General features: G+C 37.2%; 8 protein-coding genes across 8 annotated transcripts; all 8 read right to left on the bottom strand.

Moving 5' to 3' along the window:
* Window positions 1-2362: 2362 nt before the first annotated feature.
* LOC124850799 (olfactory receptor 52E4-like) lies at window positions 2363-3322 on the bottom strand. Its single transcript, XM_047335766.1, has one exon. The coding sequence runs from the start codon at window positions 3320-3322 to the stop codon at window positions 2363-2365; it is 960 nt and encodes a 319-aa protein (XP_047191722.1).
* An 864-nt stretch (window positions 3323-4186) lies between these two features.
* LOC124850798 (olfactory receptor 2AT4-like) lies at window positions 4187-5158 on the bottom strand. Its single transcript, XM_047335763.1, has one exon. The coding sequence runs from the start codon at window positions 5156-5158 to the stop codon at window positions 4187-4189; it is 972 nt and encodes a 323-aa protein (XP_047191719.1).
* Window positions 5159-7440: 2282 nt separating this feature from the next.
* Window positions 7441-8400, bottom strand: LOC124850797 (olfactory receptor 2AT4-like). The gene has a single exon (XM_047335762.1). It carries the CDS (start codon window positions 8398-8400, stop codon window positions 7441-7443), a length of 960 nt encoding a protein of 319 aa, XP_047191718.1.
* A 1632-nt stretch (window positions 8401-10032) lies between these two features.
* Window positions 10033-11007, bottom strand: LOC118299530 (olfactory receptor 2AT4-like). The gene has a single exon (XM_035623345.2). It carries the CDS (start codon window positions 11005-11007, stop codon window positions 10033-10035), a length of 975 nt encoding a protein of 324 aa, XP_035479238.1.
* A 3547-nt stretch (window positions 11008-14554) lies between these two features.
* LOC124850785 (olfactory receptor 52E4-like) lies at window positions 14555-16034 on the bottom strand. The gene has a single exon (XM_047335655.1). It carries the CDS (start codon window positions 16032-16034, stop codon window positions 15075-15077), a length of 960 nt encoding a protein of 319 aa, XP_047191611.1. The 3' UTR covers window positions 14555-15074.
* Window positions 16035-16898: 864 nt separating this feature from the next.
* Window positions 16899-17870, bottom strand: LOC118299532 (olfactory receptor 2AT4-like). Its single transcript, XM_047335761.1, has one exon. It carries the CDS (start codon window positions 17868-17870, stop codon window positions 16899-16901), a length of 972 nt encoding a protein of 323 aa, XP_047191717.1.
* A 2283-nt stretch (window positions 17871-20153) lies between these two features.
* On the bottom strand, window positions 20154-21113 carry LOC118299531 (olfactory receptor 2AT4-like). Its single transcript, XM_035623346.2, has one exon. The coding sequence runs from the start codon at window positions 21111-21113 to the stop codon at window positions 20154-20156; it is 960 nt and encodes a 319-aa protein (XP_035479239.2).
* A 1639-nt stretch (window positions 21114-22752) lies between these two features.
* LOC124850796 (olfactory receptor 2AT4-like) lies at window positions 22753-23727 on the bottom strand. Its single transcript, XM_047335760.1, has one exon. The coding sequence runs from the start codon at window positions 23725-23727 to the stop codon at window positions 22753-22755; it is 975 nt and encodes a 324-aa protein (XP_047191716.1).
* Between the last annotated feature and the right edge of the window lie 3243 nt (window positions 23728-26970).

Here is a 26970-nt window from a genome sequence, read left to right as displayed (position 1 = left end):
CAGGAGCTCAGGGGTGTTCTATGCCAGTAACCAAGGTCATCAGAATGACAATGTATTATTTGTTAACCGATTAGGTCCTTCAACCACAAAATGAACAATATGTTAATAATAACACAACTATAAAGTCTGCTGAGATGAAAATTCCCTAAGGTCCAAATACACAGGGGCCTACACTCACACATGCAGACGTTAATCACACCCTTGAGACCACCACTAGAATAGGACACTAACTAGCATCCTCTTGGAACTCATTTGTGTTTTTGCTTCTGAATTTCATCATTGTCAAAGACAAAAACTATTTAAAGTTTTTTTTTGCTGCACACAAGATCAATAGAAAGATTGTATTGACAGTATGGCATTCCTGCAGCGTAGGGCACCAAAATCTCACACATTTGCTGACAATAAATTGTAATTCATTATAATGACACACCAAACAACAATGATGAAGATCTTTCCCTCTTGAAAAGGTTATGCACATTTTTCCTTTCATAAGTCCTTTGGTTTTTCAACCCAAAAAGTCAATTGTGCCATTCTGCAAAGCAGTTCCTGTCTGCAGTGACACAGAATGTGTGTCAGTAGTACCTCTTTCACACCAAGATTACCGTGTAGCCCAGGTTATTTAAACGCGGGTCAAAACAAAGAGGAAGAACAGTCTAGTAAACAACAGAATGCATGGTAGCCAGTGAGCAGGTGGTCAACGCTACCTTCTATCTTGTACTTGTCACTCTTTCAAAATTTACAAACTCAGGGCAGTGTTACGAGCCAAGCCTGGCCGTTAAAGCACGTGGCCATATGGGGTTTGAAGTGTGTGAATGAGAGAAGGAGAAGGTGAGCGGGGCTCCCTCCTCCTCCTCCTCTTCCTCTTCCTCCTCCTCCTCGTCCTCACTCTGCCTGTTTTGGTAATCTATCCTTTGATCAAGTGCTTGTGCAGGGATCTCACTGTTGTGTGCCTACGTGGATTGTCTAAATCAAGTTCAACCAATGCAGAAGTTATGTATATTGCAAAGTTACAGACTTCTCACGATGAAATTCCTCATTTACTTTTCAACTGTGAACTCCCACGACTAATCCTACGGGGTAGCTTCAGCACCCCCAAGCCCTCCCTGGCGCCGCCTGTGCTTGCTTCAGTCAGTCACTTTGCAATTAAACGGATTTGAGTGTGCGGATGCTTTCTTTGTCATTAAGTTTGAACTATTTAACCTACAGCACCTCAACCAAGTCTGACAATAATAATAATAATAATAATAATAATAATACATTTCATTCATAGAGTACTTTTCATTGCTAAAAGCAATCTGAAAGTGCTACAGAGTAGAAACAAGATGAAAGAAGGTTTAAAAAGAAAAAACATCGGTGGAAGAAAAAGTACAAAAAATTTCCAGAGGCGAGGAGCGGCTGAGCACAAGGCTCGATCCCCCATGGCGCGCAGCCTGGTCCTGGAGGGGTGAAGGGTGAAGGTTTTGTTTCCGGAGCGGAGGTTGGGTGAGGAGGTTTTGTGGTGAGACTAGGTCTTTCAGGTAGGGAGAGGCATTGCCATGGATGCACTGATAGGTGAGTAGGGAGATTTTGTAATCAATCCTGAAAGAGACAGGAAGCCAGTGGAGTGAAAATATGACCACATCACACAATGGATGAGCGATGTCTTTTTTTCCTCACTTCATCTAAAAGTGAACATTTCCATACTGCTCGTTTGACCATGCATGTATTTTTAATACCTCTTAGAATATGATCAACTGATTTATTTTTGATGACAAGCAAACAAACTGTGACAATTCATTTCAGGTACAGAATTAACCTCACAAAGAAAACAATACAATACAATTGTGAAAATGCTTAAGAAATCTGAACTTGTCAGAGCAAAATGTACATGAGCACTAACGTTTTGTAGTGTGCTGGAGTTTAGGATTCAGGTGTGTGTGTCTGCAAGAGAGAAACATGCAAATGAAATCACCTGTCACCATGTCCAAGGCCTCACCATGTCCAAGGCCTAAATGTTCTCAGTCCTCACATTTTTTAATAATCCTGCAAACAGTCAAACAGATAAGCTGACAAACCAAACCAATCACGTAACCTCCTTGTCAGAGGTAACAAAGCACAAATTACAGTTAGGATGGTATATATATGTTTATGGAACAGAGATACTTTTGATTTGGGACCTTACTCACCCCTACTTGCGCGACCCCCTGCTTGAGGGTCTCAGGGTGTTTTGTTGTTCATTATAAACTGTAATCAGGAGCGTGTCCATGCATCACCTTTAATCTTAACATTGTTCTAAAGCTCATAGGGATGTTGCACATTTAAAGCAGGGTTAGCACATAACTTGATATCCTGAATTGCACATTGCTGTATTGTAATTTTTTTTTCACGTTTTTGTGCTAATGTTAATTCTCCTAATGAATAATTTCTTTTTCAAGTTTTCTTTGATATCCTTGGTTTTAAAACAGTATATGATTGGGTTGAAAGCAGCGGGTAAAAGACTGTACAGCATTACAACCACAATGCGAACTGGAACACTGAAAGTGAATCCGACATTATTTGCCAGATACACAAAGCACCTTGGCATATAAAACAGAAACGTTATGATGAGCTGTGGCATGCAGGTGGACAGTGACTTAGTGCGGCCCTCCGAGCTGGAAATACGCATAACAGCAACTATGATGAAAAGATATGAGAATACAATAAAACCCAGAGGCACCATCAAACTGAACATGGCAAGACCTAACGCAGTAACCTGAACTTCTCTTACGTTCTCGCATCCAAGCGCTGTTATTGCAGTATGGTCACAATAGCACTGTATAATTATGTTTGAATTGCAAAACGGCAAAATAAGTGCATCAAAAACAATACCAATCATCCATGATGCTGGCATAAACCATGATACTCCACAAAGCACAGACACTGTGGTGTTTGTGAAAAGAGATGCGTAACGCAGTGGGGCAAAGACTGCAATGAAACGATCAAGAGCCATCACCATCAGGATGAAAGAATGAGCTGTCGCTAAGAAATGAACAAAGTACATTTGTACAAAGCAACCGTAAAATGAAATAATGCTGTCATCCAACCAATATTTTGAGATGATCTTTGGCAGAGTAGCAGTCCCAAACCCTAAGTCAGTTAATGCAAGGTGGCAAAAGATCAGATATGTGGGTTTGTGAAGCGACCTTTCATATTTAACAAACACTAAAATGAAAACATTTCCTCCAGCTATAGCCAGGAAAAGCACAAAAAGTAGTCCTGACACAGGTTTATGAAGCTCAGATGAAAGTCCAGGAAATCCAATGATGAAGAAATCTTGTATCCTTGTAACGTTAGTGTCAAACATATTCGCAATAAAAAGAACAATTCAAATAGAGAGGTTACAAAAAATTATAATATTATAAATAAAAAATACTAAGTAATGCAGAAATGTTGACAATAAGTTTACTATTTCAAACTACTTCAAATCTTTAGTTTTTTTCATTTTGCTAAACTTCTGCTTCCATGAGCTCCCTACAACATCTCACTGTGATGCCGCCTAATATGTGCTGAGCATCTTGTCTGCTGCTACAGTATATCCGTATGTAAAAAGGCAGATCCCAAAGGGCTGTGATGCCCAAAGTGCTCCACTAGTTACTAGTCAGCTACTGAGCAATTTATAATATGACAAAGCAAAAGACAGCTTAGTTATTTAAAAGTTTTAATGGAAGCAATGCAAAATCCCATTATATTTAGGATTTAAACAAAATCCAATGATTTAAGTGTTAAACCGTTCCGTCGAAAAACTAAAAGGAGATAAGATAAAAGACCATTATACTACCCACTTAACAATTATGTTTTCTTCATTTGCATTTAAGTGACGAATCAATAATTTTTCAACCGAATCACAAAATGTGTTTTAAAAACCTCATGATTTTACCTTTATGAGTCGGTCTATCATCTTTATTTGACCCCTTTGAAATGTGCAGTATTGGTTTCCTGATTACTTTAAATGAAATCCTTTCCATTGTCATTTCATGAGTCAAGAAAAGAAAAGTGGACTTGAATCACACGGATAAGCACTTTGATTTAATCACACTTTATTTACAGTAATAAAACTATAAGTAATAATTCAGGGGTAGTCTCAAGGGACCTCCTATTTAGTGAAATTCCTTGCAAACCAACCATTTAGAAATGGTGGCTGAGGTATGATGGCAATCTCATCACTCTGTTATATGACTGATATTTTTATCTCTACTCTAATTTTTGTTGTTTTCAGTTTCTTTAGCAAAGTCTGCTTGATATCCTGAGTCTTAAAACAATATATTATTGGATTAACAGCAGCAGGAAAAAGACTGTACAGCAATATCAACAAAATGCGAACATCGAAACTGAAAGAAAATCCAACAGTATTAGCTACATAAACAAAACATCTGGGGAGGTAAAAAAGACATGTGATAAATATTTGCGGGGTGCACGTTGATAAGGTTTTCTTGCGGCCAGCAGCATTTGACATTTTCATAATGATCACAATGATGGTAATGTAAGAACACATGATGAATGCAAGAGGGAGCAACAGACAAAACATGGCCATACAGAGACAAGTGACCTGTACAACTATAACATCTTTACCACATGCTTGACTTGTTATAGATATGTGGTCACAGTAGCATTGAGCAATAATATTGGATTTACAGTAAGGTAAAGTAAGGGCATGGAGTACAACACCAACCATTAAAGGAAGAGGTATGAACCAAGCAACGCCACAGAGCACAGATATGGTGTTGTTTGTGATCAGGACAGGATAACGCAGTGGAATACATATTGCAATAAATCGATCAAGAGCCATTACCAACAACATGAAAGAAGTTACTGATCCTAAATAGTGGACGAAGAACATCTGTGAAAAGCAAGCATGAAAAGAAATAAAGCTGTCACCAAACCAGTATTTTGATATGATCTTTGGGAGGGTCAAAGTGCCAAACGTTAAGTCATTCAGTGCCAGGTGACAAAAGACCAGATATGTTGGTTTTTGAAGAGACTTCTCACAGAAAACAAATGCTAAAATGAAAAAATTCCCTATTGCAATGGATAGGTAGAGGGAAAAAAGCAGAGCCGACACAGGTCCATAATATTGTGGTGAAAGTCCAGGGAATCCAAGGATGAAGAAGCTTTTCATCCTTGTGACATTGGTGTAGATCATGATCACCTTATTCCCAATCAGCACCAAGACAAAGAAGTATTTGGAAAGTCAAACACTTATTAGATGTGGAATAGCAAAAGTAATATTCATCATGACCGAACAATACCAACATCCATGAACATGATTAGTGTCAGAAAACTGTTTCTTGCTTTTCTGTACTTAGACACATTACATTCAACTTTTAATTAAGTAAATGATTATGTGATTTCTTGAGTTGAATCTATCAGAAACAAAACTGTCCAATAAAGCAAATATATATATACACATAAACACATATACACGCATGTAATATATAAACTGTTAAAGCATTTGTCCTGAATACTTTACTCACTGGTTTTGACAAAATAATAAAAATGTTATTGACTGACATTTAAACTGTGGATCATCTTACTTAATATATAACATATACCCATATCAAACATATAAAATGGTACACAGTTATACAGTATGTTTTTTTTATTGTTTGCCATTTAGAGTCTAAGTAAGAGTCTTACCTCTCAGGTTGGTTGCCAGAAACTAAAAACTGGCTGCCATGCCTGGGTGACAGCTAATATCTGTTCTTCACCACATCTGACCATGCGTGTCCTCAAAGGATCTTATTCTCCAATGAATCTCAACAGTGCCCAAATAGCACTATAGTATCGTGTATCAACAATGGATTGAAAACTTGCACAAAGATTAAAATAAAGTTCCTCCAAATGATCAAACGCAAAAAGGCACATTAACCCCTAAACCAAATTCAGTGTGAGTAAAGTCAGTCAGTAAAGCTCCCGAACAAAAATCCCTCATCGAAAAAATATTGTGGCACTCTTATGGCAAGACCATTACAAATATTTTCAAGATTTTGCCACAGGTTGAATGAATGAATGACTGGATCCTTTTCTGCCCCTCAGGGAATTTGCTTTACACAAATGTTTTTACTTTTTCGTGACGTTGAAGTGACGGACAACAACCGCTAGTTTTCTGCAAGTGCACCAGCCCAGACTTACCAGGTCTGCGTGAAAAAACCATCCCAATGGCTGATCAAAACCCGTCCAATAAAACAGCCCAAAGCCAGAACTTGTAGTATACCACTGTCATACTTTATACACTGTTTTTAAAGTCCAACAGCATTGCTGTCATTGCCAAATGTGTTGATATATCTAAAGACAACACAAAAACCATGAGTGTTTAGTGTCCCAGCATTAAAAGTAGTTTACCCTAAAACAGTCCTTTGACCGAGGTCCTAAAATGGTCTTGTTTAAATAGACATTGGTCTATTGGTCTGTTGATTTGTTTGTCAGCATGATCACACAAAAACTACTATACGGAGTTTCAGCTCAATTTTGAAGTGGATTTGGAAAAGGGGCAGATTTTCACACTTCAACGTTATGAGAATTTTCACCAATTTACAGTGTAATAATACATGGAGCTCACGCATATTTACGGGAGTAATAACTATGTGTGTGCATTTCAGTTTGGCTTGACTGGTTTTAAGGGGACTGTTGGTCCTTGGTGGTGGTATGCCCTTTACTGTGTGCCATTGTAGTTGATTTATCTTTATGTCAGCAATATTTAATCTGCTCTGTGTATTTGATTGTTTTATCTGATTATTTTGTAATTTTAACTTTGAGATGGTTAAGTGAGTGATCACATTGGTCGAATACAAGTCACATAAAGATAATAAGTGAAAAAGTGTAGCCTTGTAATTCTGTAGAAAGTCTAAACATAAAAAAACAGAGATGCTGTTATTTTCAACATACAAACACAATATTTATCTGTCTCTATTCCCCCTTTCTCATATTCCCATACACAAAAATACACAAACATATGGATAAAACGTTTGTCTGATCAGTGTCAACAATGTTGCTGGTGCTCATCAATGACCTCATCTGGATATCTGAAAACAATGTAATTGTAATAAATCAGTATTTCTATTACTGCAATCTTTATGTACGAGGGATGCAAATTGCATTATTCATTTATTAATTAATTTTTCTTGGGGAAAGGGTGGAATCATGGTTGATCAGAGTCAGAAAACTTTATTGTCTGTCGTAACAGAAAATCATCTTTGGCGGTGTGGCTCATCATAAGATACACAGCAAAACAAGACAAAACATAAAAGAAAACAGACGACTGACACTTGTCATTGATAAAATATAAAATACTTAAAATACTGATCACATATTTTCAACATTAGAAGAGAATTAACTGAACATCTCTTAGTGAATTTGTAATTTATAAGATTAAAACAGACGAATAAATCTTGCTGTCTGGGTTATCATGTGCATTCTGCTCTATTATTATGAAAATTTTATCTCTATTCCGATTTTTGCTTTCCTTCGCCTCTTTATGAACAGCTGCTTGATATCCTGAGTCTTAAAACAATATATTATTGGATTAACAGCAGCAGGAAAAAGACTGTACAGCAATATCAACAAAATGCGAACATCGAAACTGAAAGAAAATCCAACAGTATTAGTTACATAAACAAAACATCTGGGAAGGTAAAAAAGACATGTGATAAATATTTGTGGAGTGCAAGTTGATAATGTTTTTTTGCGGCCAGCAGCATTTGACATTTTCAAAATCACCAGGAAGATGGAAATGTAAGAAAACAAGATGAATGCAAGAGGGAGCAACAGACAAAACATGGCCAGACACAGAGAAGTGACTGTAATCATTTTAACTTCCTCACCACATGCCTGACTTGTTATAGAAAAGTGGTCGCAGTAGCATTGAACGATAATATTGGATTTACAGTAAGGTAAAGTAAGGGCATGGAGTACAACACCAACCATTAAAGGAAGAGGTATGAACCAAGCAACGCCACAGAGCACAGATATGGTGTTGTTTGTGATCAGGACAGGATAACGCAGTGGAATACATATTGCAATAAATCGATCAAGAGCCATTACCAACAACATGAAAGAAGTTACTGATCCTAAATAGTGGACGAAGAACATCTGTGAAAAGCAAGCATGAAAAGAAATAAAGCTGTCACCAAACCAGTATTTTGATATGATCTTTGGGAGGGTCAAAGTGCCAAACATTAAGTCATTCAGTGCCAGGTGACAAAAGACCAGATATGTTGGTTTTTGAAGAGACTTCTCACAGAAAACAAATGCTAAAATGAAAACATTCCCTATTGCAATGGATAGGTAGAGGGAAAAAAGCAGAGCCGACACAGGTCCATAATATTGTGGTGAAAGTCCAGGGAATCCAAGGATGAAGAAGCTTTTCATCCTCGTGACATTGGTCATAATAATTCTCAATAATTTCAAGAATCTATCACAAGAAAAAGCATGTAATAAAGACCTGCAAGTTAAGAGCACCGTTCAGATGTTTCACATATAAATCTGAGAATATGTCATTCAAATTGTTACTTTAAATGTGAAAATCACTCATGCAATAACATATCTCATGACTCAGATGCTCTTGCATATTCAGTCTGAGAAAAGCTATACCTTCGAGAGTGAGGTTAGGTATCCAAAACACCTTATAATGCCTGGATGCCAGGTGATATCAGCCTTTTATCAAGTTTGACCTTACACATCCTCAAAGGATCATAACATGAATCAGAGTCTTTTTTTTCCCTTTTTCTTAAATACTATGGGTTCAACTTCAGGAACAAAGTAAAACAGAACATAAAGGAACGAAAAGCATCAGAGCCAGACCCAGCATGTACATTCTTTTTTATCCCAAGCACATTTTTCACAGTCAGGCTGACTGGTTTAAACATTCACAGAGTTTTTACTGTCTTGAATTTAAAAATTTGTATTAAGTCCAAATAAAAGGGTGGATTCAGGATTTTTTTTTCTTCAACATAATGGCAAGACAGGTCGGCCTTTTTGGAGGTATTCACTCTCCGAACACCCTTCTAATTATTCATTTGATATAGTCAGGAAATATTTGCACTGCATATATTTGCCTAACAGCCGCTGTCAGCTTATTAAATTTTTACTCTAAAATACTCATGTCTGCTTACCAATGCACAATTATTTTTGATGCAACCCGAAGCTCCTGTTTAAAGTGAAAGGATGATTAGTACCTTGGTTGTATGTTGAAAAATTCAACTAAACTATCAATTTCAATAATTTTAAAGGGAGACCCTTGAAAAGTTCCTGATATATCACATTCAACAGGCTAAAAACATGTGGTTTTGTGGAGGTCACAGTCATGTGGGTCACGAGAGTAGGAGAGATGGATAAACAACCCAATAATGTAATATTGTCGCCACCGTGGAGCCATAAAGAAAGTGTAAACAAGAAAAGGTAACAAGTTGCACGAGAAACAGCAACAGCTTGAACATATTTTACATTTGAAGAAAGAATTTACTTTTTCATCGTGAAAAGTTTTTATTTGCAACCAGGCATCATTCAATACTGTTTAAACAATCACTTACAAGATAATGAGATGACATTGTCAGCTGTTCTAATCTATAACTTATAACTACATAGCATTTCAAAAGCCTTTAAAATAAATTTCTCTGATTATAATCATTTACAGTTCATTAATTTCTGAACTGAACATAAAACATATGAACATCTCCAAAATTCCTCAAAATCAATAAAGTATATGAAACAGACAATGGCCTAATTGAGTTGACACTTCATAACAATTACTTATTTGACAGAGGGACATTGTTTATTTTGTGTATTAGTAGGAGAAATGCATGTTTTCACTTGAGGTCAAAAGGAAATAAATCATATGGCTTTCATTTAATGCATTTTAATAGAGAGTTAAAAATTGTCTCTTTCCCTTTTAGGATCTTGAAAAAAAGCTTTAGCTTTCAATTTGTCCCTGATCAATATGTTTTAAGAAAAAAATTCAGCTCTATCAGATTGAGACCTCTAATTGAAAAAAAGAGAAACATTGAATAATGCATTGGTTTGTCAGTCATTAATAGCTGAAACTTGTGCTTTTTGTGAAAAGGTCCCTTTGTTGAATTTTTTCCGCAAGCTTTCTCTCATGTCTTTAGCTCGTAAGCAATATATAAGTGGATTGATCATGGGGGGGGAAAGGCTATACAGCATGATAGTTAGGATTCTCATATCAGCATTAAATGTAATGCCAACATTGCTAGCTAAATATACCAAACATCTGGGTAAATAATAAAGTAAGATTATAATCAGTTGAGTACTACAAGTGGACAGAGATTTTACGCGACCTTGTACATTTGCGATCTTAAGAACTGCTATAATTATGCTGCAATATGAGAAAATGATAAATGCCAGAGGCCCAAGTAACACAACCATTGCCAACACAAAAGCAGGAATTCCATAAGGGGCTCGGTCAGTGCATGCTAGCATTGTTATACCGATATGATCACAGTAACAGTGATTGATTATGTTTGAGGCACAGTAAGGAAGAGGATATGCCCTAATAACTAACATTAAAGGGCTTGCACTGGCAACAATCCATGCAGTAATACTGAGGATGAGGATAGTGGACTTTTTAAGTACAAGCGAATATCTGAGAGGATGGCAGATGGCCAAGTACCTATCTAAAGCCATCAGGAAAAGAATATAAGAATTCACTGTGCCAAAATAGTGAACAAAGTACATTTGGACAAAACAGGCAGTGAACGACATGGCCCCCGACTGAAACCAATACTTACTGATGATCTTCGGTAAAGTAGTTGTGCTAAAGAGAATGTCACAAGCGCAGAGATTCAGAACGATATAATACATTGTCTTGTGAAGGCAGCTGTCAGTTGCAAATAAGATAATAATTGAAGCATTGCCTATCAGAGTTAAGGAATAAACCAAAAACAACACTGCTGAGGCAAGACCTTGGTACTCTGGATGAAGTCCAGGGAATCCAGTGAGGACAAATTCTGTCACAATGCTGCGATTTCCCTCTGGCATGATGGAGCAGAAAATCCCTTAACACAATGAAGGAGAAAAATGGTAGCACATGTATAACACATTAGGTATAAACTTTAATATCCTAATAGAATTAAATTAGCTTTTCTTATTCTTTGAATTTGTCTTTTAGCACAGCTTTAAAATATACACTCCATTGCATGTCACTATGCATTCCCCATTTGTGTGACAAAATGTACCTTTGAATTCTTGAAACCAATGATGAGTGAGTAAGGCTTTAGGCGGCTACAGAAAATAATATTACCTTTCTCAAACAGTACTGCGGAAGACTCTGCTCACTCATTAGCTGATTCACCTATTTATGAATTCTCAGAGCATGTCTTAGTTGTGTTAGAATAAAAAAAGGATTGATGACATATCCTTTTTATTCTCTGTGGATCACTAACAATCAACCAACCTACCTCTCTAAGCACACTAATGGCAGTTTAGTCATCAGTCAGAAAGAATCCATAATTTGTCCCTAAAAGCGTAAATACAAAAAACGTTTTGACCCAAACTTGATGTATATATCAATATGATGTCAAAACTGATTTCACAGTGTGATGGCAAATAGAAAAACGAACCCATCCGAGCTTATATCGGTCCCCTATGGCCCTGCTTGGATTCCATTCCAAGAAGCAGAGCAGCCTTCTCCCAGTATCTTTCCCAAGTGATGGAGATGGCAGATGGTGGAACAGCCGAATTGACAAAAACGTCTCTCAACTTTGTTTTTGTGTATTTTATTATTTCATAGTATATTTACCTTTTGTACTATAATTAATGTAGTGATTAACATTAAATAGGGGAAATACTGTATATGAACAGCAACAAACATTCACCTCATGATATCTAATTAGAAGAATCATTAATGAAATAATGGTAAAGGATTAAATCCCACGTGGGTAATCAACCTCATTTCAACAAAATCCCAACATGCATCTAAATTGATACTGAGGAAGGAGTGTTAATCCCCCAGTGTTTAATAGCGCTCCCTCAGCACAGCATGTGTTTAACAAGGTATAAGGCAAGTAAACACGAAATGTAAAGACTTCTGGCTTTACATTTTCGTAGTAGGAGTTTGATTAGTTCTGAAAGTAGGTAATTAAGAGATTATTTATATCAATAAACTAAATATTAGTAATCCAGTTTCTGTAGATATTGAAGCAATGCCAGGAAAAGCTGTTCTTGGTGGATAAAATACGAATACAATGATGCCCTGGAGACTTTGTTGAGTAAGAGAACCAACCATGGCCAGAAGCGCGTCTGACTTGGGCCATGGTTCCTGATTCTACCTCATGGACATGTCATCATTCAGATGATGATGTCACCAGGGGCCAAGACATTTGATGAATATGCCCAGCAGATATTCAGCCCATATACATTATCTCATCTCAGCTGCACGTGTCATGTGTTACTTACTTACAGGGACGAGTCCCTGCATGCACAGCAGGAGCCGAGCTTGGAAAGGAAACTGGCAGAACTTTTTTCAAGTTGAAAGCACACAGCTACAGCACACAGCTACTGCAGGATCTCCACATCCTGGCCCCCATACAGCCACGAAGAAGCTGATAGGCAGATGGCATTTGACTACCAGATACTCATTCGAACTGTTGACATTGATCTTGTGGTCTGGCTGTGTTAACCATAAGTCAACTACCAGCTGCATGTGAGCATTCAGCAATGTCAAATAGCTGTGAGCCCCGGACCAAAGATGTCATCTGCCCTTCTAATGTTGCATGCTTTTACAGGCAGTGACAATGAATCCAGTTTTGCTGGACACAGACAGAAGACAGCATGGTCAAATTGAAATCACTGGAACTCACAGATGCACTTTGAAACGGTAGCACATGGACCAAAACAGATGATGCAGTGAACATCATTGAGGGGTTTGTCATACTTCCCTCTGAAAGAACCTTCACCAAGGTGGACCAAGCAAGAAGGAAACTCGTTCCATCGACAAATTTGTCACAAGGAATCACCCTTAAACAAGATTCTGCCATGGTCACCTCTGGGGGAAGAAATTGTGTTACCATCGCCAACTAATGGGAGGTTGGTGAAGAACAAAGAAATTGATCATGTTGTCATTTTTGACATTAAGTTGTGTATGAATAATATTTATGTAGCTTATGGAGACAGGAGCTCAGGGGTGTTCTATGCCAGTAACCAAGGTCATCAGAATGACAATGTATTATTTGTTAACCGATTAGGTCCTTTAACCACAAAATGAACAATATGTTAATAATAACACAACTATAAAGTCTGCTGAGATGAAAATTCCCTAAGGTCCAAATACACAGGGGCCTACACTCACACATGCAGACGTTAATCACACCCTTGAGACCACCACTAGAATAGGACACTAACTAAACAACAGAATGCATGGTAGCCAGTGAGCAGGTGGTCAACGCTACCTTCTATCTTGTACTTGTCACTCTTTCAAAATTTACAAACTCAGGGCAGTGTTACGAGCCAAGCCTGGCCGTTAAAGCACGTGGCCATATGGGGTTTGAAGTGTGCGAATGAGAGAAGGAGAAGGTGAGCGGGGCTCCCTCCTCCTCCTCCTCTTCCTCTTCCTCCTCCTCCTCGTCCTCACTCTGCCTGTTTTGGTAATCTATCCTTTGATCAAGTGCTTGTGCAGGGATCTCACTGTTGTGTGCCTACGTGGATTGTCTAAATCAAGTTCAACCAATGCAGAAGTTATGTATATTGCAAAGTTACAGACTTCTCACGATGAAATTCCTCATTTACTTTTCAACTGTGAACTCCCACGACTAATCCTACGGGGTAGCTTCAGCACCCCCAAGCCCTCCCTGGCGCCGCCTGTGCTTGCTTCAGTCAGTCACTTTGCAATTAAACGGATTTGAGTGTGCGGATGCTTTCTTTGTCATTAAGTTTGAACTATTTAACCTACAGCACCTCAACCAAGTCTGACAATAATAATAATAATAATAATAATAATAATAATACATTTCATTCATAGAGTACTTTTCATTGCTAAAAGCAATCTGAAAGTGCTACAGAGTAGAAACAAGATGAAAGAAGGTTTAAAAAGAAAAAACATCGGTGGAAGAAAAAGTACAAAAAATTTCCAGAGGCGAGGAGCGGCTGAGCACAAGGCTCGATCCCCATGGCGCGCAGCCTGGTCCTGGAGGGGTGAAGGGTGAAGGTTTTGTTTCCGGAGCGGAGGTTGGGTGAGGAGGTTTTGTGGTGAGACTAGGTCTTTCAGGTAGGGAGAGGCATTGCCATGGATGCACTGATAGGTGAGTAGGGAGATTTTGTAATCAATCCTGAAAGAGACAGGAAGCCAGTGGAGTGAAAATATGACCACATCACACAATGGATGAGCGATGTCTTTTTTTCCTCACTTCATCTAAAAGTGAACATTTCCATACTGCTCGTTTGACCATGCATGTATTTTTAATACCTCTTAGAATATGATCAACTGATTTATTTTTGATGACAAGCAAACAAACTGTGACAATTCATTTCAGGTACAGAATTAACCTCACAAAGAAAACAATACAATACAATTGTGAAAATGCTTAAGAAATCTGAACTTGTCAGAGCAAAATGTACATGAGCACTAACGTTTTGTAGTGTGCTGGAGTTTAGGATTCAGGTGTGTGTGTCTGCAAGAGAGAAACATGCAAATGAAATCACCTGTCACCATGTCCAAGGCCTCACCATGTCCAAGGCCTAAATGTTCTCAGTCCTCACATTTTTTAATAATCCTGCAAACAGTCAAACAGATAAGCTGACAAACCAAACCAATCACGTAACCTCCTTGTCAGAGGTAACAAAGCACAAATTACAGTTAGGATGGTATATATATGTTTATGGAACAGAGATACTTTTGATTTGGGACCTTACTCACCCCTACTTGCGCGACCCCCTGCTTGAGGGTCTCAGGGTGTTTTGTTGTTCATTATAAACTGTAATCAGGAGCGTGTCCATGCATCACCTTTAATCTTAACATTGTTCTAAAGCTCATAGGGATGTTGCACATTTAAAGCAGGGTTAGCACATAACTTGATATCCTGAATTGCACATTGCTGTATTGTAATTTTTTTTCACGTTTTTGTGCTAATGTTAATTCTCCTAATGAATAATTTCTTTTTCAAGTTTTCTTTGATATCCTTGGTTTTGAAACAGTATATGATTGGGTTGAAAGCAGCGGGTAAAAGACTGTACAGCATTACAACCACAATGCGAACTGGAACACTGAAAGTGAATCCGACATTATTTGCCAGATACACAAAGCACCTTGGCATATAAAACAGAAACGTTATGATGAGCTGTGGCATGCAGGTGGACAGTGACTTAGTGCGGCCCTCCGAGCTGGAAATACGCATAACAGCAACTATGATGAAAAAATATGAGAATACAATAAAACCCAGAGGCACCATCAAACTGAACATGGCAAGACCTAACGCAGTAACCTGAACTTCTCTTACGTTCTCGCATCCAAGCGCTGTTATTGCAGTATGGTCACAATAGCACTGTATAATTATGTTTGAATTGCAAAACGGCAAAATAAGTGCATCAAAAACAATACCAATCATCCATGATGCTGGCATAAACCATGATACTCCACAAAGCACAGACACTGTGGTGTTTGTGAAAAGAGATGCGTAACGCAGTGGGGCAAAGACTGCAATGAAACGATCAAGAGCCATCACCATCAGGATGAAAGAATGAGCTGTTGCTAAGAAATGAACAAAGTACATTTGTACAAAGCAACCGTAAAATGAAATAATGCTGTCATCCAACCAATATTTTGAGATGATCTTTGGCAGAGTAGCAGTCCCAAACCCTAAGTCAGTTAATGCAAGGTGGCAAAAGATCAGATATGTGGGTTTGTGAAGCGACCTTTCATATTTAACAAACACTAAAATGAAAACATTTCCTCCAGCTATAGCCAGGAAAAGCACAAAAAGTAGTCCTGACACAGGTTTATGAAGCTCAGATGAAAGTCCAGGAAATCCAATGATGAAGAAATCTTGTATCCTTGTAACGTTAGTGTCAAACATATTCGCAATAAAAAGAACAATTCAAATAGAGAGGTTACAAAAAATTATAATATTATAAATAAAAAATACTAAGTAAAGCAGGAATGTTGACAATAAGTTTACTATTTCAAACTACTTCAAATCTTTAGTTTTTTTCATTTTGCTAAACTTCTGCTTCCATGAGCTCCCTACAACATCTCACTGTGATGCCGCCTAATATGTGCTGAGCATCTTGTCTGCTGCTACAGTATATCCGTATGTAAAAAGGCAGATCCCAAAGGGCTGTGATCCCCAAAGTGCTCCACTAGTTACTAGTCAGCTACTGAGCAATTTATAATATGACAAAGCAAAAGACAGCTTAGTTATTTAAAAGTTTTAATGGAAGCGATGCAAAATCCCATTATATTTAGGATTTAAACAAAATCCAATGATTTAAGTGTTAAACCGTTCCGTCGAAAAACTAAAAGGAGATAAGATAAAAGACCATTATACTACCCACTTAACAATTATGTTTTCTTCATTTGCATTTAAGTGACGAATCAATAATTTTTCAACCGAATCACAAAATGTGTTTTAAAAACCTCATGATTTTACCTTTATGAGTCGGTCTATCATCTTTATTTGACCCCTTTGAAATGTGCAGTATTGGTTTCCTGATTACTTTAAATGAAATCCTTTCCACTGTCATTTCATGAGTCAAGAAAAGAAAAGTGGACTTGAATCACACGGATAAGCACTTTGATTTAATCACACTTTATTTACAGTAATAAAACTATAAGTAATAATTCAGGGGTAGTCTCAAGGGACCTCCTATTTAGTGAAATTCCTTGCAAACCAACCATTTAGAAATGGTGGCTGAGGTATGATGGCAATCTCATCACTCTGTTATATGACTGATATTTTTATCTCTACTCTAATTTTTGTTGTTTTCAGTTTCTTTAGCAAAGTCTGCTTGATATCCTGAGTCTTAAAACAATATATTATTGGATTAACAGCAGCAGGAAAAAGACTGTACAGCAATATCAACAAAATGCGAACATCGAAACTGAAAGAAAATCCAACAGTATTAGCTACATAAACAAAACATCTGGGGAGGTAAAAAAGACATGTGATAAATATTTGCGGGGTGCACGTTGATAAGGTTTTCTTGCGGCCAGCAGCATTTGACATTTTCATAATGATCACAATGATGGTAATGTAAGAACACAGGATGAATGCAAGAGGGAGCAACAGACAAAACATGGCCATACAGAGAGAAGTGACCTGTACAACTATAACATCTTTACCACATGCTTGACTTGTTATAGATATGTGGTCACAGTAGCATTGAGCGATAATATTGGATTTACAGTAAGGTAAAGTAAGGGCATGGAGTACAACACCAACCATTAAAGGAAGAGGTATGAACCAAGCAACGCCACAGAGCACAGATATGGTGTTGTTTGTGATCAGGACAGGATAACGCAGTGGAATACATATTGCAATAAATCGATCAAGAGCCATTACCAACAACATGAAAGAAGTTACTGATCCTAAATAGTGGACGAAGAACATCTGTGAAAAGCAAGCATGAAAAGAAATAAAGCTGTCACCAAACCAGTATTTTGATATGATCTTTGGGAGGGTCAAAGTGCCAAACGTTAAGTCATTCAGTGCCAGGTGACAAAAGACCAGATATGTTGGTTTTTGAAGAGACTTCTCACAGAAAACAAATGCTAAAATGAAAAAATTCCCTATTGCAATGGATAGGTAGAGGGAAAAAAGCAGAGCCGACACAGGTCCATAATATTGTGGTGAAAGTCCAGCGAATCCAAGGATGAAGAAGCTTTTCATCCTTGTGACATTGGTGTAGATCATGATCACCTTATTCCCAATCAGCACCAAGACAAAGAAGTATTTGGAAAGTCAAACACTTATTAGATGTGGAATAGCAAAAGTAATATTCATCATGACCGAACAATACCAACATCCATGAACATGATTAGTGTCAGAAAACTGTTTCTTGCTTTTCTGTACTTAGACACATTACATTCAACTTTTAATTAAGTAAATGATTATGTGATTTCTTGAGTTGAATCTATCAGAAACAAAACTGTCCAATAAAGCAAATATATATATACACATAAACACATATACACGCATGTAATATATAAACTGTAAAAGCATTTGTCCTGAACACTTTACTCACTGGTTTTGACAAAATAATAAAAATGTTATTGACTGACATTTAAACTGTGGATCATCTTACTTAATATATAACATATACCCATATCAAACATATAAAATGGTACACAGTTATACAGTATGTTTTTTTTTATTGTTTGCCATTTAGAGTCTAAGTAAGAGTCTTACCTCTCAGGTTGGTTGCCAGAAACTAAAAACTGGCTGCTATGCCTGGGTGACAGCTAATATCTGTTCTTCACCACATCTGACCATGCGTGTCCTCAAAGGATCTTATTCTCCAATGAATCTCAACAGTGCCCAAATAGCACTATAGTATCGTGTATCAACAATGGATTGAAAACTTGCACAAAGATTAAAATAAAGTTCCTCCAAATGATCAAATGCAAAAAGGCACATTAAACCCTAAACCAAATTCAGTGTGAGTAAAGTCAGTCAGTAAAGCTCCCGAACAAAAATCCCTCATCGAAAAAATATTGTGGCACTCTTATGGCAAGACCATTACAAATATTTTCAAGATTTTGCCACAGGTTGAATGAATGAATGAATGGATCCTTTTCTGCCCCTCAGGGAATTTGCTTTACACAAATGTTTTTACTTTTTCGTGACGTTGAAGTGACGGACAACAACCGCTAGTTTTCTGCAAGTGCACCAGCCCAGACTTACCAGGTCTGCGTGAAAAAACCATCCCAATGGCTGATCAAAACCCGTCCAATAAAACAGCCCAAAGCCAGAACTTGTAGTATACCACTGTCATACTTTATACACTGTTTTTAAAGTCCAACAGCATTGCTGTCATTGCCAAATGTGTTGATATATCTAAAGACAACACAAAAACCATGAGTGTTTAGTGTCCCAGCATTAAAAGTAGTTTACCCTAAAACAGTCCTTTGACCGAGGTCCTAAAATGGTCTTGTTTAAATAGACATTGGTCTATTGGTCTGTTGATTTGTTTGTCAGCATGATCACACAAAAACTACTATACGGAGTTTCAGCTCAATTTTGAAGTGGATTTGGAAAAGGGGCAGATTTTCACACTTCAACGTTATGAGAATTTTCACCAATTTACAGTGTAATAATACATGGAGCTCACGCATATTTACGGGAGTAATAACTATGTGTGTGCATTTCAGTTTGGCTTGACTGGTTTTAAGGGGACTGTTGGTCCTTGGTGGTGGTATGCCCTTTACTGTGTGCCATTGTAGTTGATTTATCTTTATGTCAGCAATATTTAATCTGCTCTGTGTATTTGATTGTTTTATCTGATTATTTTGTAATTTTAACTTTGAGATGGTTAAGTGAGTGATCACATTGGTCGAATACAAGTCACATAAAGATAATAAGTGAAAAAGTGTAGCCTTGTAATTCTGTAGAAAGTCTAAACATAAAAAAACAGAGATGCTGTTATTTTCAACATACAAACACAATATTTATCTGTCTCTATTCCCCCTTTCTCATATTCCCATACACAAAAATACACAAACATATGGATAAAACGTTTGTCTGATCAGTGTCAACAATGTTGCTGGTGCTCATCAATGACCTCATCTGGATATCTGAAAACAATGTAATTGTAATAAATCAGTATTTCTATTACTGCAATCTTTATGTACGAGGGATGCAAATTGCATTATTCATTTATTAATTAATTTTTCTTGGGGAAAGGGTGGAATCATGGTTGATCAGTGTCAGAAAACTTTATTGTCTGTCGTAACAGAAAATCATCTTTGGTGGTGTGGCTCATCATAAGATACACAGCAAAACAAGACAAAACATAAAAGAAAACAGACGACTGACACTTGTCATTGATAAAATATAAAATACTTAAAATACTGATCACATATTTTCAACATTAGAAGAGAATTAACTGAACATCTCTTAGTGAATTTGTAATTTATAAGATTAAAACAGACGAATAAATCTTGCTGTCTGGGTTATCATGTGCATTCTGCTCTATTATTATGAAAATTTTATCTCTATTCCGATTTTTGCTTTCCTTCGCCTCTTTATGAACAGCTGCTTGATATCCTGAGTCTTAAAACAATATATTATTGGATTAACAGCAGCAGGAAAAAGACTGTACAGCAATATCAACAAAATGCGAACATCGAAACTGAAAGAAAATCCAACAGTATTAGTTACATAAACAAAACATCTGGGAAGGTAAAAAAGACATGTGATAAATATTTGTGGAGTGCAAGTTGATAATGTTTTTTTGCGGCCAGCAGCATTTGACATTTTCAAAATCACCAGGAAGATGGAAATGTAAGAAAACAAGATGAATGCAAGAGGGAGCAACAGACAAAACATGGCCAGACACAGAGAAGTGACTGTAATCATTTTAACTTCCTCACCACATGCTTGACTTGTTATAGAAAAGTGGTCGCAGTAGCATTGAACGATAATATTGGATTTACAGTAAGGTAAAGTAAGGGCATGGAGTACAACACCAACCATTAAAGGAAGAGGTATGAACCAAGCAACGCCACAGAGCACAGATATGGTGTTGTTTGTGATCAGAACAGGATAACGCAGTGGAATACATATTGCAATAAATCGATCAAGAGCCATTACCAACAACATGAAAGAAGTTACTGATCCTAAATAGTGGACGAAGAACATCTGTGAAAAGCAAGCATGAAAAGAAATAAAGCTGTCACCAAACCAGTATTTTGATATGATCTTTGGGAGGGTCAAAGTGCCAAACGTTAAGTCATTCAGTGCCAGGTGACAAAAGACCAGATATGTTGGTTTTTGAAGAGACTTCTCACAGAAAACAAATGCTAAAATGAAAAAATTCCCTATTGCAATGGATAGGTAGAGGGAAAAAAGCAGAGCCGACACAGGTCCATAATATTGTGGTGAAAGTCCAGGGAATCCAAGGATGAAGAAGCTTTTCATCCTCGTGACATTGGTCATAATAATTCTCAATAATTTCAAGAATCTATCAAAAGAAAAAGCATGTAATAAAGACCTGCAAGTTAAGAGCACCGTTCAGATGTTTCACATATAAATCTGAGAATATGTCATTCAAATTGTTACTTTAAATGTGAAAATCACTCATGCAATAACATATCTCATGACTCAGATGCTCTTGCATATTCAGTCTGAGAAAAGCTATACCTTCGAGAGTGAGGTTAGGTATCCAAAACACCTTATAATGCCTGGATGCCAGGTGATATCAGCCTTTTATCAAGTTTGACCTTACACATCCTCAAAGGATCATAACATGAATCAGAGTCTTTTTTTTCCCTTTTTCTTAAATACTATGGGTTCAACTTCAGGAACAAAGTAAAACAGAACATAAAGGAACGAAAAGCATCAGAGCCAGACCCAGCATGTACATTCTTTTTTATCCCAAGCACATTTTTCACAGTCAGGCTGACTGGTTTAAACATTCACAGAGTTTTTACTGTCTTAAATTTAAAAGTTTTTATTAAGTCCAAATAAAAGGGTGGATTCAGGATTTTTTTTTTCTATTTCTTCAACATAATGGCAAGACAGGTCGGCCTTTTTGGAGGTATTCACTCTCCGAACACCCTTCTAATTATTCATTTGATATAGTCAGGAAATATTTGCACTGCATATATTTGCCTAACAGCCGCTGTCAGCTTATTAAATTTTTACTCTAAAATACTCATGTCTGCTTACCAATGCACAATTATTTTTGATGCAACCCGAAGCTCCTGTTTAAAGTGAAAGGATGATTAGTACCTTGGTTGTATGTTGAAAAATTCAACTAAACTATCAATTTCAATAATTTTAAAGGGAGACCCTTGAAAAGTTCCTGATATATCACATTCAACAGGCTAAAAACATGTGGTTTTGTGGAGGTCACAGTCATGTGGGTCACGAGAGTAGGAGAGATGGATAAACAACCCAATAATGTAATATTGTCGCCACCGTGGAGCCATAAAGAAAGTGTAAACAAGAAAAGGTAACAAGTTGCACGAGAAACAGCAACAGCTTGAACATATTTTACATTTGAAGAAAGAATTTACTTTTTCATCGTGAAAAGTTTTTATTTGCAACCAGGCATCATTCAATACTGTTTAAACAATCACTTACAAGATAATGAGATGACATTGTCAGCTGTTCTAATCTATAACTTATAACTACATAGCATTTCAAAAGCCTTTAAAATAAATTTCTCTGATTATAATCATTTACAGTTCATTAATTTCTGAACTGAACATAAAACATATGAACATCTCCAAAATTCCTCAAAATCAATAAAGTATATGAAACAGACAATGGCCTAATTGAGTTGACACTTCATAACAATTACTTATTTGACAGAGGGACATTGTTTATTTTGTGTATTAGTAGGAGAAATGCATGTTTTCACTTGAGGTCAAAAGGAAATAAATCATATGGCTTTCATTTAATGCATTTTAATAGAGAGTTAAAAATTGTCTCTTTCCCTTTTAGGATCTTGAAAAAAAGCTTTAGCTTTCAATTTGTCCCTGATCAATATGTTTTAAGAAAAAAATTCAGCTCTATCAGATTGAGACCTCTAATTGAAAAAAAGAGAAACATTGAATAATGCATTGGTTTGTCAGTCATTAATAGCTGAAACTTGTGCTTTTTGTGAAAAGGTCCCTTTGTTGAATTTTTTCCGCAAGCTTTCTCTCATGTCTTTAGCTCGTAAGCAATATATAAGTGGATTGATCATGGGGGGGGAAAGGCTATACAGCATGATAGTTAGGATTCTCATATCAGCATTAAATGTAATGCCAACATTGCTAGCTAAATATACCAAACATCTGGGTAAATAATAAAGTAAGATTATAATCAGTTGAGTACTACAAGTGGACAGAGATTTTACGCGACCTTGTACATTTGCGATCTTAAGAACTGCTATAATTATGCTGCAATATGAGAAAATGATAAATGCCAGAGGCCCAAGTAACACAACCATTGCCAACACAAAAGCAGGAATTCCATAAGGGGCTCGGTCAGTGCATGCTAGCATTGTTATACCGATATGATCACAGTAACAGTGATTGATTATGTTTGAGGCACAGTAAGGAAGAGGATATGCCCTAATAACTAACATTAAAGGGCTTGCACTGGCAACAATCCATGCAGTAATACTGAGGATGAGGATAGTGGACTTTTTAAGTACAAGCGAATATCTGAGAGGATGGCAGATGGCCAAGTACCTATCTAAAGCCATCAGGAAAAGAATATAAGAATTCACTGTGCCAAAATAGTGAACAAAGTACATTTGGACAAAACAGGCAGTGAACGACATGGCCCCCGACTGAAACCAATACTTACTGATGATCTTCGGTAAAGTAGTTGTGCTAAAGAGAATGTCACAAGCGCAAAGATTCAGAACGATATAATACATTGTCTTGTGAAGGCAGCTGTCAGTTGCAAATAAGATAATAATTGAAGCATTGCCTATCAGAGTTAAGGAATAAACCAAAAACAACACTGCTGAGGCAAGACCTTGGTACTCTGGATGAAGTCCAGGGAATCCAGTGAGGACAAATTCTGTCACAATGCTGCGATTTCCCTCTGGCATGATGGAGCAGAAAATCCCTTAACACAATGAAGGAGAAAAATGGTAGCACATGTATAACACATTAGGTATAAACTTAAATATCCTAATAGAATTAAATTAGCTTTTCTTATTCTTTGAATTTGTCTTTTAGCACAGCTTAAAATATACACTCCATTGTCACTATGCATTCCCCATTTGTGTGACAAAATGTACCTTTGAATTCTTGAAACCAATGATGAGTGAGTAAGGCTGTAGGCGGCTACAGAAAATAATATTACCTTTCTCAAACAGTACTGCGGAAGACTCTGCTCACTCATTAGCTGATTCACCTATTTATGAATTCTCAGAGCATGTCTTAGTTGTGTTAGAATAAAAAAAGGATTGATGACATATCCTTTTTATTCTCTGTGGATCACTAACAATCAACCAACCTACCTCTCTAAGCACACTAATGGCAGTTTAGTCATCAGTCAGAAAGAATCCATAATTTGTCCCTAAAAGCGTAAATACAAAAAACGTTTTGACCCAAACTTGATGTATATATCAATATGATGTCAAAACTGATTTCACAGTGTGATGGCAAATAGAAAAACGAACCCATCCGAGCTTATATCGGCCCCCTATGGCCCTGCTTGGATTCCATTCCAAGAAGCAGAGCAGCCTTCTCCCAGTATCTTTCCCAAGTGATGGAGATGGCAGATGGTGGAACAGCCGAATTGACAAAAACGTCTCTCAACTTTGTTTTTGTGTATTTTATTATTTCATAGTATATTTACCTTTTGTACTATAATTAATGTAGTGATTAACATTAAATAGGGGAAATACTGTATATGAACAGCAACAAACATTCACCTCATGATATCTAATTAGAAGAATCATTAATGAAATAATGGTAAAGGATTAAATCCCACGTGGGTAATCAACCTCATTTCAACAAAATCCCAACATGCATCTAAATTGATACTGAGGAAGGAGTGTTAATCCCCCAGTGTTTAATAGCGCTCCCTCAGCACAGCATGTGTTTAACAAGGTATAAGGCAAGTAAACACGAAATGTAAAGACTTCTGGCTTTACATTTTCGTAGTAGGAGTTTGATTAGTTCTGAAAGTAGGTAATTAAGAGATTATTTATATCAATAAACTAAATATTAGTAATCCAGTTTCTGTAGATATTGAAGCAATGCCAGGAAAAGCTGTTCTTGGTGGATAAAATACGAATACAATGATGCCCTGGAGACTTTGTTGAGTAAGAGAACCAACCATGGCCAGAAGCGCGTCTGACTTGGGCCATGGTTCCTGATTCTACCTCATGGACATGTCATCATTCAGATGATGATGTCACCAGGGGCCAAGACATTTGATGAATATGCCCAGCAGATATTCAGCCCATATACATTATCTCATCTCAGCTGCACGTGTCATGTGTTACTTACTTACAGGGACGAGTCCCTGCATGCACAGCAGTAGCCGAGCTTGGAAAGGAAACTGGCAGAACTTTTTTCAAGTTGAAAGCACACAGCTACAGCACACAGCTACTGCAGGATCTCCACATCCTGGCCCCCATACAGCCACGAAGAAGCTGATAGGCAGATGGCATTTGACTACCAGATACTCATTCGAACTGTTGACATTGATCTTGTTGTCTGGCTGTGTTAGCCATAAGTCAACTACCAGCTGCATGTGAGCATTCAGCAATGTCAAATAGCTGTGAGCCCCGGACCAAAGATGTCATCTGCCCTTCTAATGTTGCATGCTTTTACAGGCAGTGACAATGAATCCAGTTTTGCTGGACACAGACAGAAGACAGCATGGTCAAATTGAAATCACTGGAACTCACAGATGCACTTTGAAACGGTAGCACATGGACCAAAACAGATGATGCAGTGAACATCATTGAGGGGTTTGTCATACTTCCCTCTGAAAGAACCTTCACCAAGGTGGACCAAGCAAGAAGGAAACTCGTTCCATCGACAAATTTGTCACAAGGAATCACCCTTACACAAGATTCTGCCATGGCCACCTCTGGGGGAAGAAATTGTGTTACCATCGCCAACTAATGGGAGGTTGGTGAAGAACAAAGAAATTGATCATGTTGTCATTTTTGACATTAAGTTGTGTATGAATAATATGTATGTAGCTTATGGAGACAGGAGCTGAGGGGTGTTCTATGCCCATAACCAAGGTCATCAGAATGACAATGTATTATTTGTTAACCGATTAGGTCCTTTAACCACAAAATGAACAATATGTTAACAATAACACAACTGTAAAGTCTGCTGAGATGAGAATTCCCTAAGGTCCAAATACACAGGGGCCTACACTCACACATGCAGACGTTAATCACACCCTTGAGACCACCATTAGAATAGGACACTAACTAGCATCCTCTTGGAACTCATTTGTGTTTTTGCTTCTGAATTTCATCATTGTCAAAGACAAAAACTATTTAAAGTTTTTTTTTGCTGCACACAAGATCAATAGAAAGATTGTACATTACTTTCACATACAGTATGGCATTCCTGCAGCGTAGGGCACCAAAATCTCACACATTTGCTGACAATAAATTGGAGATTTAAAATATGTTAGTTATGAAGTAGTTATTCCACATGTTGGATCTTTACTGATGTAGAAAAAAGAGCCTAAATCTCACTGATCTTTGGACTAAGAACAAAAAAGAGAAGCAGAGAGTTGGAATCTGAATCTGCAGTCAGAAGGAGATCTTTTAAAACTTCAGCAGATGCAGTTTCAGTGGAGTGATAAGCCCTTGAAAGAAGCTTTCAGATAATCAATCTCATTATGTATGGAACTAGTTTAAGGGCATGTTTAGCTCAGCATAAAGATGAGGAGGGGGGAATATCTAGCCCAGGCTGTTCAAAGTGAATCTTATAGTATTTAGATAAAAGCATTAGAGGGCCCTGCATTCGCTGTATGACACACAGTCAAGCGATGCTAACCTTTTCATATTGTAATTCTGCCATTTCTTATCGACATCTTCATAGTGTCATTTACATGATGACCAATGATTGGTTACTATAAATATGCTTTAGATGGGGATTTTTCAAATTGTTTACAATAGTAAATGGATTACAGTATGACATAATGTTCTGACTTATTAGTGATGTCATGATGGCGTAATCCCTACCATATAATCCTTATTTATTTTTCAATCCATTTAAGCTTCAGGTCATGTCTAAAGTTCTATTGGATGCAGATTTTCCTTTAAAAATCACATTATTTTTAACTTCAACAGATTGGGGATTTCTAA

Source organism: Scophthalmus maximus, chromosome 11 (genome assembly GCF_022379125.1).
Source record: "Scophthalmus maximus strain ysfricsl-2021 chromosome 11, ASM2237912v1, whole genome shotgun sequence".
NCBI classification, from domain to species: Eukaryota; Metazoa; Chordata; class Actinopteri; order Pleuronectiformes; family Scophthalmidae; genus Scophthalmus; species Scophthalmus maximus.
Note: the sequence above shows the minus strand (reverse complement) of the source record. Positions and strands in the feature narration are given on the sequence as shown.